This window comes from Salmo salar, chromosome 04 (assembly GCF_965601325.2).
Source record: "Salmo salar chromosome 04, fSalSal1, whole genome shotgun sequence".
Classification (NCBI taxonomy): Eukaryota; Metazoa; Chordata; class Actinopteri; order Salmoniformes; family Salmonidae; genus Salmo; species Salmo salar.
In genome coordinates, this window is record NC_138294.1 from 64,732,652 (window position 1) to 64,745,555 (window position 12,904).

Here is a 12,904-nt window from a genome sequence, read left to right on the forward strand (position 1 = left end):
ATTGACTCTACATAGATTTCTGTATGTATTACTGCAAGAAATAGTTTCGAACTACACATATACCTCATGACATCCACATAGTAACAATCCAACAAACATGTCTCCCAAAGAAAGTAGATAAAATAAATCAGTATAATTTAATACCATATTAATAACACACATTTTTGTCATTCAATTCAGTGTAACAAACAATACAAATAAAAGATATGCAGGGGTATAAAAAGTGGTTGACAGTAATTTACATTTTTTTGTAAACTATTGTTTTAATCTCTCTCTTTGGCTGGGCCTGGAGGAGGAAGAGGAGGTAGAGGAAGAGCATTGGCGTTAGAAGTCGATAAGGCAGTCTGTGGCTTCTGAGACAGGGGTGAAGGATTGGATGGGCGAGGTGCTCACTCTGAAACCTGGGGCGCGTCTCCTCTTCCCCCAGATTCTGCTGTGTCCAGATCATCAATCAGGCCACTGGAATAAAAGTAACACAGTTATACAGAGCAGGGTCATGTTCATTGGTGTAGACCGTAGGAAAACATTATGCAACGGAGAGTGAAAATTTGCATTTCATATTGGACAAGTGCAGGTGTAACATGCACACTGTTATACAGAGAAGTTATGGGCTTGAGAGGTAGATTGATGATATATAGTTACAGGAGTGCTGTGGAATCCCCAATCAAGTGTAGACCAGCACTAAACGCTGCAGTCTGCTTACTACCATCTCATATTGACTCAAAAAGTCATTTTTTATGAACTACTAAACCAGCAGATAATGGCAAATTAATAACTACTTAAATAGGGGTATACTAACAGCCTTAGTCCACTATGGACAACTATGAAGTCTTATAAGCATGTAATAGACTTGCTATGATGCTTCAGAGAACTAACTATCAGGGTATATCTTTGACAGACAAATAGGGTCCGCTTATCAGACTCCCCTCCCCATGTCACCGGGGGTTGGTACTACAGTAACGGTCAAATGGAGTTTCCCCCAAAAGAATCCATCACTATTTCCTGTTGTTTTGCTTACCTTTGTTGGTTATTGAAGGTGGTATCACATGGTTCAGCCTCAGCAGTCCCTAGAAAGAGACCAAATAGTGTGAAAACATTGGCTCTCCTTTTCTCCCATTCAAACATGGTGGAAAGAGGCTTCAGGAAAGTGTAAAACAAGCCAATGACAGAAAGTTAGAGTACAGTACCTGAATATATATGCTCTGTCTGGTCCAGAGCACTGAGCAAGTCTCCACTCTGGAAGATCGTCACACAGACAGAAGACCAGAAGAGCTACAGTCATTTAGCAGTCACTCTTATCCAGAGTAACTTGAAGTCATTGCATTCAACCAAGTTTAGTAAGAAAAAACAACCATATATCACAGTCACTGCAAGTAGACCCTTCTTTGAAATAGCTGCTATCAGCAGAATCAGTGCCAGGAAGAAGAAAAAAAACAAGTACTAGTGTGTGTAGTACTGCTAACCAGGAGTACCTGTCCGTCTCTGGGTGCAGCCTTGGAGACCTCTTTGTTCTTGATGCAGTCCTCTACATGCTTCTCATGGTCCTTGAGAGGATATAGTTGCTGATACAGGAAGCACTTCTCTCCCTGTACCACCCTGCCGTGGAGACAACACACGTAGAAAAGGTATGAACATCATTTGCTTGTCTTCCATTAATTCATATGTGTTAACATGTACAGGCATTGCAGGAAGGGGGAGTAAGGGACATTTACTTTCAACACCTTAGGATGGGACACACAACAAAATCCCAAAGTAACCCGAGTAAGACGTGCTGCTAGACCAAGGTAAATGCTGTCATACCTACTTACTTGCCAGAGCCAGAAGAGCTGGGCTGCTCCTCTCCAATGATCTCTCCCCTTCTGGTCCTCTTCCTACGAGCCTTGACTGAAACTACATATCAACAGGACTGTTTTACTGTATGTACATCAGTCCTGAAGTAGTATAAAATACCATTTGTGGGTACTGTGAAATTTGGCGACATTGACAAGTTAATAATTTTCAGCATGCTGGTCTGCTGTGCCTACTCAGAATCAGATGTATTGTCCTACAACAGGAAAATGGTATCACCCTGCAAGTGGCTCTCCTCTGCCATTTCCTCCTCCATGATACCGGTGGTCCCGTCACAGTAGGCAGCGTGCATCTCAATCTCCGTCAGGGGGAAGAGACGCATGCACATGGGACAGTCCATGCTGGGGCTCCGAGGGAAGGCAGGCTCTGGAATATCCTCCTCCATCCGAACATCCTCTCCTACAGCAGGGATCCCCACAGGGCTACTCCTCCGCCCCTCCTCCTCTCCAACCACCAACATCCCCTCTTCACGCTGTTCCAGGGGACGGGGTGATGAAAGAAAGGTCTGGATCTGAGGAAGGGACTGGCTCTCTGGCTGGGGCTACAGGTTGCCAAATCAATCAGACATCAACAATCCTCTTCCGAAAACTTCTGAAACCCTACCTCTTCAAAGAGTACTTTAAATAAATCCCACAATGCCCCCCACAAAAAAAACTGCACTTGTCTTTTCCTGCTAGCACTGACTTTGCTGATAACTTCGAGGGAAAATGTACTTCCTACGACTGATACGTGGTTGTCTCACCTAACTATCTTAAGATGAATGCACTAATTGTAAGTCTCTCTGGATAAGAGCGTCTGCTAAATCAGGGGTTCCCAAACCTTTTCACTCAGGCCCCCCTTCCTGCATTGGGGAACCTCCCACAACCCATATTTCCATAGGTCCAAGCACTGTTCATGACACAAACTGTTCACACCCATTTTGTTGGCGGAGAGGACATTTTGCAAGTTTAAAGCTTATTTCCTGCAATTCTACACATTTTGTCATGGGGTGCAGAGAACATTTTGCAGCTTAAAGCAAATTTTCTTGATTCTATACATTTTGCCATGTCTCATGTGTATTCATGTCATATTTGAGTGACAAACATCACAACAAAATGTATAGGGTAACAATCTAGCTAAAAAACGCTACCTGACATGGGTTAGTTGATCTGGACATTTGACAAGTTATAAACAGCTCACTAAGGTATGCAATGATAAGAGGAATACTGATGATGCACTCCCCAATTTCGAAATAGTACCTTGTGCATTCGATTCTACTATTACAACTTTCAAGAGTAAGTTGAAAGCCGGACAGAGTTTTCTTTTTGGAGGGGGGGACCCCGAGGTAAGCACCACAGTTTGGGAACCACTGTGCTAAATGGCTAAAATTTTAACCATAGCCTCACAATTCTATGCACACACCCATTATTTCTAGGTGTTGGGTAAAAGAAGGAGAATCATTCAGAACCGTAGTCAAAATGCTCTACACCTGCATTACTTGCTGTTTGGGGTTTTAGGCTGGGTTTCTGAACAGCACTATGAGATATCAGCTGATGTAAGAAGGGCTATATAAATACATTTGATTTGATGTATGAGTGTCTTTGGTAGTGTTGAAGTGACTCTAACCTGTGCAGGGCTGGTGACAATGAGGTCTTGAGTGCTGTCGTCACTGAGTTGGGTCTCTGCCATCAGAAACAACAAGGAGAAGTAGCAACATGACAATTACAGCTAGATATGAAGCTCACAACATTAATTATTCAAATGTAACCATATATACCTACTGGTTTATGGAATAATTACATAATTTCTTATACCTGGAACTTCTAAGCCTCCGACATCCACTTCTTCCTCCTCCCTCTTCTCTCCACTCTCTTTATCATCCATCTTTTCTTCCTTCTCGTCTTCCTCCCTCTCCTCCAGTAAATCAGGCAGTTGTTTTTCTGCTAGTCTTTCCTCTTCTCTTCTAAGGCCAAGTCTCCTGATAAAATGAGAAATCAACTTTGAATTCTTTATACTTTTTTTCATTCTTGTGCACAATTAATACACTTGTATCATTGAGATTAAAGACAACCTAGGTCCATAGTGTATGATTTAGCAGTTTACGCCTCCCTTACCGTTGAAGTAGAACTAGCTGACTGGTATCTGCATGAAATACAGGGGAGGGAGATTTCTATGGGAAGACAAAACAAAGACAAATTTGCTGGGGGAAAAACATCAAGTGGATTGACCTTTCTACATAACAAAATGTGTCTATCCCAAAAAGACACACACTTAAGCCCGTATTATAATAACACATTGGGATTGTAAATTGTTGATAGTGCCATCTGGTGGTTAGATAGTGTAACAAGGAACTTTTAGTAAGTACTGTAGCACCATCAGAACCTTTGATATGATTGACATGATTTTTTCACAAAAAATATAAATATATATATATTAATACAGCCTACGAAAATACATAAATGCATTGCTCCAAGCTACCTATAATAGGCATTTCTAATTATTAAGCAATACTCACTTCCTCTTGTTCAGGAGAGGACACAAACAGATCCTGGCAGTCCTTCCACTCCTGTCTTCCTCTCCTCCCTCCCTCCCCCCTCCGTGACCGCTGTCTCTCCCTCTTCTCTCCCTCACCATCCTCTACCACCTCCACTAGCTCTTCCTGACATTTCCCCCCCCTCTCCTCTTCCAGGAGTTGTGGGGCCCTGCGTCTCTCGAGGCGTCCCCTCCTGGAGAAGGGTTTCTCTGGGGGCCCAGGGAGGACTGGCTCCCCCCAGCCTGCCTTCCTCAGCAGACCCCTCTGGGCCTCCTTCAGGCTCTTCTCATACACCTCCAGCTGGGACAGGATCACCTGTAAGGAAAATCATGTCATTTCTATTAGACACTTACAGTTAGAAGTCCTGACATCTAACATCAGATCAATGAAATATTACAAAATAATGGATGGAACTTTTCTTACACAATACAATAGCACACAGTATTCATACCCCTCACTTTTTTGTGTTCCCAGATGTCAGTTACCCACATTGACTCATAATCCAGAAAATGTCTGTGTGAGAGAAAAATGAATGAAAATGACATCAGACCAAGAAGGATCACCTGTGTGTAGGCGTCTGGGTTCTGCCCCCGTGGACAGAAAGGCACACCCCAGTAGTAGCGCACCACTCCCCCATCACGCTGGCCGTCTGTGGGGGGGGAGAGGCGGCTGGAGGAGGCCAGGGGCTGGTGGGACGAGGTGCTTCCGGCTTTGGCCTCATCCTGGCTCCTTCTACCTGCAGCCTGTCTGAGAAGAGAGGGGGCTCCATACATGCCCTTGAATGTGAACTTCTTCCGGATGCACTTGGACTGGCTCTCCCCCTCCTCGCACGTGGCGCCTTTGAAGTTGTGAGTGCGTTTCTTGGGGACGAGGCAGGGGCTGTGTCTGTGTTGGGGGGAACGCTGGTGGTGGGTGTTTGGGGAGAGACCCTGGTTGCTTGACTGAGGGAGGTCATTCTCCTTTGGGAAGACTGGGCTGGGTGAGTGAGCTGACTGCAAGAGAGAGATGTTTCCACAATACACTGTAAATTAGGTTTCAGGTGAGGCCAAAAGCTATATAACAGTACTGGTGATAGACAATATTGTAGTTCTCTGGCTTCACCTTTTCAGGACCATTTTCCTCTCCGTCGTCATCTGACCAGCGTAGCGCTATATTACTGGTTAACTCCTGCATTGGCTGAGTTTCCAAAGCCAATGTAAGCTCCTCTGAATTAAGGTCTTCTTCTGCAGCTACAGGGAACAATCATGTCAATACATACATTGAATCTGAACATAAAAAGCCAAAAGGGCAGGCAGAGAGGCCATTTGAACCTGCCATAAAGGTATTTCTTGTTCTTATTCAAACTCAATGTATGATCGTAACATTGCTTTGTATGCATGACAGTGGTTAAAACAATAGGGGAAAAAAACATACCCAACTTTGCAGGCGTGCTAATCCTGTTTACAGTTCTCTGCGAGGATTCACCCTCACGTTCCTCTTGGTCAACAACTTTGTCTGAAACTCCAGCGGTCTTCCTTATAGGCACAAATCTCTTGTTCAGGGACAGGGTTGTTCTGGGGCGTGGTGGAAGGCACTCGGAGGCATCCCTGCTCTTCACAACATCATCTCTGTCTCCATCCTCATAGTCTCCTGTTGTAGAGACATGTTCAACACAGCTCTGTGGACCCTGGTCCCTTATCTGATCAGTTCTGGGAAAGACTGGACTTCCGGAGAAGGTCTCTTTCTCTTCTGGTCCTCTTTCAGTCTTAGAGAACACGGTGCTTTTAGGAGAAGCTGTACTCCCTTGTGCCTCTGCCTTTCCTCTGTCAGTCTTGAAAAAGACCAGGCTTTTAGGAACGGTGGGACTGGCCTCTTTTTCTTCCTCTACTGAATCACTATTAGAGAACATGGCGCGTTTAGGAAAGGAGAGAGTACTTTGGCCTGGTTCCACACCTCTCTCTGTTTCAGAAAACACAGGGGTATTGGAGAATGTGGGGCTCTCGGGCTGATAAGATTGAGATTTCTGGGACTTTGTGGGAAGCGTTAAGCTAGGATGACCCTTTAGTAGGAACCCAGAGGCCTGACAGTCTACTAGGAGGTCCTGGCTAAGCTTCTCCAGGCACAGGACAGGTTTGCTGGCTTGGGGAGCTGTAGTGGAAGGGAAAACAGGGGACTTGATCCTGAGTTGGGACTGGGAGTCACTCTTTGTGGAGTTGTTGTAGTCCTGAGATTCTATTGCGTTGGCTGAGCGGTCTCCGAAAAGGTTCCTCTGAGAAGACCCCTCCTCCTTAAAATGGCATAGAAGATGTTATCATAAAAACATTGTAACAACTGATCTGGCATGCATTCTTAGCCTGTGATGAGTGTAAGATGATGCTAACATTGTTGTTAAAAACACATTTAGATCTAAGTAAGTTGTTGGTTCTTCTACCCTGCTGTCACCAGAACTTAACACATACATTAGTTAAGTCTTAAGGTATGAGCGTAGTTAGTTAGATCTGGGCCCATTGAAGCCCCTGAAGAAATGCAGAACAACAGCCAGGGTTGAACAGACAATGACAGATAAGTAATGGCGTAGGTCTGTGTGTGTGCACCACTGACCTGTGAGGATGGGAGAGGTACTGAGGTGGAAGCTTGGCTGAGGGGGGAGGACTGGAAGTAGACCTTCTGGGTCTGAGACAGGTCAGGCATATCTAGTAATGGGCTTCCATCCTTCTTCCCCCTCCTGTCTGAGGGAGGCACACCTCCACCGCGGGCTCCCTCCCTGTCAGCCACACCATGGTTAGGGTAGGAGAGCTTACGCCTGGGGGGCTGTATGCTGCTCTCTCCCTCTGGAGGAGAATTTTGACATTGTTGGGTAGGGCTCCCTGCACCGAGCGAAGATTCTGAGTGGGGATGAGTAGGGCTGTCTGCCTGGAGGGATACAGCAACACTCATGTATCATAGGATAGATAGAATGCAATACAAATGGTTGGATTGATCCGAAACAACGGTGAGGACTGCTAGAGGAAATCTCCAGGCGACAATTGATTTCTGTCAGTAATATCTACACTTACGTAGAGGCTTTCAGCAATGGCCTTCCTCACGGCCTCCTCCTCCTGTCGTTGCCGGAGAGCAGCGCTGCTGGCCTCCTGTTTACTCAGTCTCATGGCCAGGTCCAGCATCTCCTCCTCTGTCATCTCTGTGAAGAGAAGGGACAGTTTCAGTACAGTAGGTTAAAGTTCCATCTTGCAGTGCTTCAATAGTTGCATTCTGGTGATGTGGTACATGAAAATTATGGGTCTAATTAGCTACAAATAAGGAGACATGTTGGTCAGTATACCGTTTGATCGTGTTCTACTCTCCTTCTCCTGTTTGCGCTCCCCTCTTGATGATGATGATGTTGGTCTGAAGTCTTCATCCTGGGTTAGAAGAGAGATGAGTTGTCAATGACATGTAGAATATAAAGACTGCCTGCTATGCTTGATAACTGTCGGCCAAGCAGTCTCTCTGCTTCAGACAATTTGCATTTGGCTCTCTAAGCTAGGCATCCAGGTTTGTATAATATTATTACTCAAGCCTGGATGCCTAGCTTAGAGATCCAAATACAAATTGTTTGAAAGCAGACAGTTATCAAGTATACCATACAGTCTTTATATTCTACCTAAGATTTAATGAAAGGTCACTTTACACAGAAATATACCTAGCGCGGTAGTTCTGAGTCTAGTGTGGGAAGATAGTTTGCTAGCAATTCAGTGTACTACCAGCTAGCTAAATACAGTAATTCAGTGTACTACCAGCTAGCTAAATACAGTAACGTTAACATCAGTTCAGCTGGTTACCTCGTCGCTGTCTGAGATGACGACATTGCCCTCTTCCTGAGCTCGTCGTCGTTTCCTGGGACAATCATCGGTGTCTCTGTTCTCTCGCTTTTTCCGAGGAGGCATGTTGTTCGGTTGACTTTGGTGCTTAAGTCGAGACAGATTTGTTAGTTAGCTAGCTACTGTTAGCTAACGTTAGCTATCTTCAGTTACGACAGTTGAGATCTGCTGCACACCCATCTTCCTGAGAATCGTGAAAAAACGAAAGTAGAACGGTTACTTATGCATAACGATTTGAGATTGAAGTTACAAACCCTTAAGTCCAATACTAACACTCGCATTCAGTTTTAGGTAGTTATAATTTCTACTTTTAGCAACACATTTGACAAAATTCGTTTCAAGAAGCCATTTTCTTCGACCACGTGACTCAAAGCAGGGCGAACTTTTTGATGGAGGGGTGAAATGTGATGTGCTCTCTTTGGAATGCACATTTCAAACAGGTACACATATGTAAGCAAACATGCAAGGTAAGCGATCTTACAACACTAGAGAACCGTTAAAATGTTAACAGATGAAACTACAGCAAGCTGTGTAAAACTACTCTGTCAAAAATAATGTCATAACTTTTTAGCAGCGCCACGGCTAAATTAGCGAACTACGGCACACTCACGCACCCCTTTCTTGTTTTCTCAACCAAAGGTGATCATAGTTTACTAATTTGCTAAGATAACTCTGCTAGCTCAGAAACACCTCAAATGAGTTATTTTGACAAAGCATTTGTTTGTAGAAAAGGTAAAGGTTTTACCCGGTTGCCAAAGAGGATGGATCCTGCTAAGGTTACCACAATCTTTGCTGCAAATTATGCCGCGTTGAAAACTGGAGAATCAAAACTGCCATAATTATAAATGTATTTACATATAAATGAACCACAAGTATTTAAATAAATTAGCAAGGAAATACGGAATAAAATAAATTAATGTTCTCTACATATCTAGGTATACAAGTATATATTATTTATTCATTGTATAATTAAAATATAATTATTGTATTCATTTATTTCTGTATTTCTTCCCCCAATATGATGACGGGGGTGTCAATCTAATGTCTGTGGGTGTTATCTAACAAACCATTGGTTGATCAATGTCACTTGTTGCTCAATAGTGTTTGCCTGCTTTTGCACTACATATGTGAAACTAGCCACAATAACGATTTGCCACAATAGTGTAATTTGCGATTCACCTTCAAAATAAAAGTCCTGCATTGAAACTGATGTAAACGCATACAAATAACTATCATCTCGAAAACAAAACGTTATTCCTGTTACATTGCACAACCTTCAATGTTATGTCATAATTACGTAAAATTCTGGCAAATTAGTTCGCAACGAGCCAGGCGGCCCAAACTGTTGCATATACCCTGACTGCGTGCAATGAACGCAAAATGACACAATTTCACCTGGTTAAAATTGCCTGCTAACCTGGATTTATTTTAGCTAAATATGCAGGTTTAAAAATATGTTCTTCTGTGTATTGATTTTAAGAAAGGCATTGATGTTTATGGTTAGGTACAGTCGTGCAACGATTGTGCTTTTTTCGCAAATGCGCTTTTGTTAAATCATCCCCCGTTTGGCGAAGTTGGCTGTCTTTGTTAGGAAGAAATAGTCTTCACAGTTCACAACGAGCCAGGCGGCCCAAACTGCCGCATATACCCTGACTCTGTTTGCAAGAGAAGTGACACATTTTCCCTAGTTAAAATAAATGTATGTTAGCAGGCATTATTAACTAAATATGCAGGTTTAAAAATATATACTTGCGTATTGATTTTAAGAAAGGCATTGATGTTTATGGTTGGAGCAACGTGTACCTAAGCGATTATATGCAATGCTGGACAGGCTAGATAAACTAGTAATATCAACCATGTGTAGTTAACTAGTGATTATGATTGATTGATTGTTTTTTATAAGATAAGTTTAATGCTAGCTAGCAACTTACCTTGGCTTCTTACTGCATTCGCGTAACAGGCAGGCTCCTCGTGGTGTGCAATGTAAAGCAGGTGGTTAGAGCGTTGGACTAGTTAACCTTAAGGTTGCAAGATTGAATCCCTGAGCTGACAAGGCATAAATCTGTCGTTCTGCCCCTGAACACGGCAGTGAACCCACCGTTCCTAGGCCAAAAAATATATTTATAAAAAAAATTGGCCAAATCGGCGTCCAAAAATACCGATTTCCGATTGTTATGAAAACTTGAAATCGGCCCTAATTAATCGGCCACTCCGATTAATCGGTCGACCTCTAATTGCAATGTTTCCCTATGGATCTTGGGTCCATGAAATGGGGTATCAGCCTACTCAGTGACACCAGCAGAACGCAACTGTGAGGAGTTTACACAAATATGAGCGGTGTAGCTCATATTGCAGGACTTTGACTGTGGAAAATCACCTCACCAGTCAGTCTATTGTGCGTATTGGACATTTTATATTGCCATGTACAGCCTTAGCCTATTTCATGGACCCAAGATCCATAGGTATCAGCCAACTCAGTGAAACCCACAGAACACAGCGTGAAGAGTTTACACAAATATTAAGGTCGTAGCTCTTATTGCAGGACTTTGACACCACTGTGAAATAAGCCACATTAGCTCACCAGTCAATAGGCTGAATAGTGAAGTGATTGCCATATTCAAAGTCCTGCAATTAGAGCTATGATGCTAATATGTGTGTACACTCTTCAGTTGTGCTCTGTGGGGGTCACTGAGTAGGCTGATACCAGGGATGTTGTGCTGCCGTAGTGCTCCCTCACTTTTTTCAATTTCAGAATACACTGAGCTGGTAAAAATATTTCTGTAAAATTCATTCTGAAAGATTCTATTTAATTACCACAAAAATTCAAGGAAAATGATGGCATGAATATGTAGGCTATAGCAGCCTATAGGTACAGTAACAGTCAAAAGTTTGGACACACCTGCTTATTCCAGAGTTTTGCTTTATTTTTACTATTTTCTACATTGTAGAATAATAGTGAAGACATCAAAACTATGGAATCATGTAGTAACAAAAAAAGTATTAAACAAATCAAAATGTATTTTATAGGAGATTCTTCAAAGTAGCCACCATTTGCCTTGATGACAGCTTTGCACACTCTTAGCATTCTCTCAACCAGCTTCATGAAGTAGTCACCTGGAATGCATTTCAATTAACAGGTGTGTCTTGTTAAAAGTTAATTTGTGGAATTTCTTTCTTTAACCTCTTCCATCTAGACGTTCCGCTAGCGGAACACCTGCTCCAATATCCAATGATGGGCGTGGCGCGAAATACAAACTCCTCGAAAATCCGAAAACTTAAATTTTTCAAACATATGACTATTTTACACCATTTTAAAGACAAGACTCTCCTTTATCTAACCACATTGTCCGATTTCAAAAAGGCTTTACAGCGAAAGCAAAACATTAGATTATGTCAGCAGAGTACCCAGCCAGAAATAATCAGACACCCATTTTTCAAGCTAGCATAAAATGTCACAAAAACCAAAACCACAGCTAAATGCAGCACTAACCTTTGACGATCTTCATCAGATGACACTCCTAGGACATTATGTTATACAATACATGCATGTTTTGTTCAATCAAGTTCATATTTATATCAAAAACCAGCTTTTTACATTAGCATGTGACGTTCAGAACTAGCATTCCCACCGAACACTTCCGGTGAATTTACTAAATTACTCACGATAAACGTTCACAAAAAACAATTATTTTAAGAATTATAGATACAGAACTCCTTTATGCAATCGCGGTGTCCAATTTTAAAATAGCTTTTCGGTGAAAGCACATTTTGCAATATTCTGAGTAGATAGCCCGGCCATCATGGCTAGCTATTTTGACACCCACCAAGTTTGGCACTCACCAAACTCAGATTTACTATAAGAAAAATTGGATTACCTTTGCTGTTCTTCGTCAGAATGCACTCCCAGGACTTCTACTTCATCACCCAATGTTGTTTTGGTTCCAAATAATCCATAGTTATATCCAAATAGCGGCGTTTTGTTGTGCGTTCAAGACACTATCCGAAGGGTGATGTGCGTATCGTGACAAAAAATGTAAAAATATTCCATTACCGTACTTCGAAGCATGTCAAACGCTGTTTAAAATCAATTTTTATGCTTTTTTTCTCGTAAAATAGCGATAATATTCCGACCGTTCTGGCGCCTTCTGAGAGCCTATGGGAGCCTTATAAAGTGTCACGTTACAGCAGAGATCCCCTGTTTTGGATAGAGATGACAAAGAAGGCCAAGAAATGGTCAGACAGTGTACTTCCTGTACAGAATCTTCTCAGGGTTTGGCCTGCCGTTTGAGTTCTGTTATACTCACAGACACCATTCAAACAGTTTTAGAAAGTTTAGAGTGTTTTCTACCAAAAGCTACTAATTATATGCATATTCTAGTTTCTGGGCAGGAGTAATAACCAGATTAAATCGGGTACGTTTTTTATCCGGCCATGAAAATACTGCCCCCTATCCATAACAAGTTAATGCGTTTGAGCCAATCAGTTGTGTTGTGACAAGGTAGGGTTGACGTACAGAATAGAGCCCTATTTGGTTAAAGACCAAGTCCATATTATGGCAAGAACAGCTCAAATAAGCAAAGAGAAACAACAGTCCATCATTACTTTATGACATGAAGGTCAGTCAATCCGGAACTTTTCAAGAACTTTGAAAGTTTCTTCAAGTGCAGTCGCAAAAACCATCAAGCACTATGATGAAACTGGCTCT

General features: G+C 42.5%; 2 protein-coding genes across 6 annotated transcripts in view; one reads left to right on the forward strand and one right to left on the reverse strand.

Annotated features, from left to right (window-relative positions):
* Nucleotides 1-118: 118 nt before the first annotated feature.
* On the reverse strand, nucleotides 119-8,383 carry LOC106603421 (uncharacterized). Of its 4 annotated transcripts, XM_045717138.2 has the most exons (18): nucleotides 8,161-8,383; nucleotides 7,662-7,740; nucleotides 7,396-7,520; nucleotides 6,941-7,252; nucleotides 5,774-6,626; nucleotides 5,462-5,589; nucleotides 4,924-5,352; nucleotides 4,343-4,675; nucleotides 3,942-3,997; nucleotides 3,642-3,805; nucleotides 3,454-3,509; nucleotides 2,068-2,389; nucleotides 1,809-1,890; nucleotides 1,473-1,596; nucleotides 1,188-1,272; nucleotides 1,019-1,067; nucleotides 394-459; nucleotides 119-286 (listed from the first exon to the last, which is right to left on the reverse strand). In XM_045717138.2, exons 1-18 carry the CDS (start codon nucleotides 8,263-8,265, stop codon nucleotides 256-258), a joined length of 3,399 nt encoding a protein of 1,132 aa, XP_045573094.2. In that variant the 5' UTR covers nucleotides 8,266-8,383; the 3' UTR covers nucleotides 119-255. The 4 variants fall into 4 exon arrangements, 2 of the variants coding, with proteins under 2 accessions (XP_045573094.2, XP_082830741.1); XM_082974615.1 differs by having other exon boundaries at nucleotides 119-459; nucleotides 1,188-1,236; XR_014392171.1 differs by lacking the exons at nucleotides 119-286; nucleotides 394-459 and having other exon boundaries at nucleotides 1,188-1,236; nucleotides 1,801-1,890.
* LOC106603481 (zinc finger protein 346) overlaps nucleotides 8,384-12,904 on the forward strand; it is a 33,459-nt gene continuing 28,938 nt past the window's right edge. The window contains exon 1 of one of the 2 annotated variants that reach the window (XM_014197233.3): nucleotides 8,384-8,666. In XM_014197233.3, coding sequence (XP_014052708.1) covers nucleotides 8,660-8,666 — 7 coding nt within the window. In that variant the 5' untranslated portion in view covers nucleotides 8,384-8,659. The remainder of the gene's footprint in view (nucleotides 8,667-12,904) is intronic. The other variant, XM_014197231.3, reaches the window with a different exon arrangement.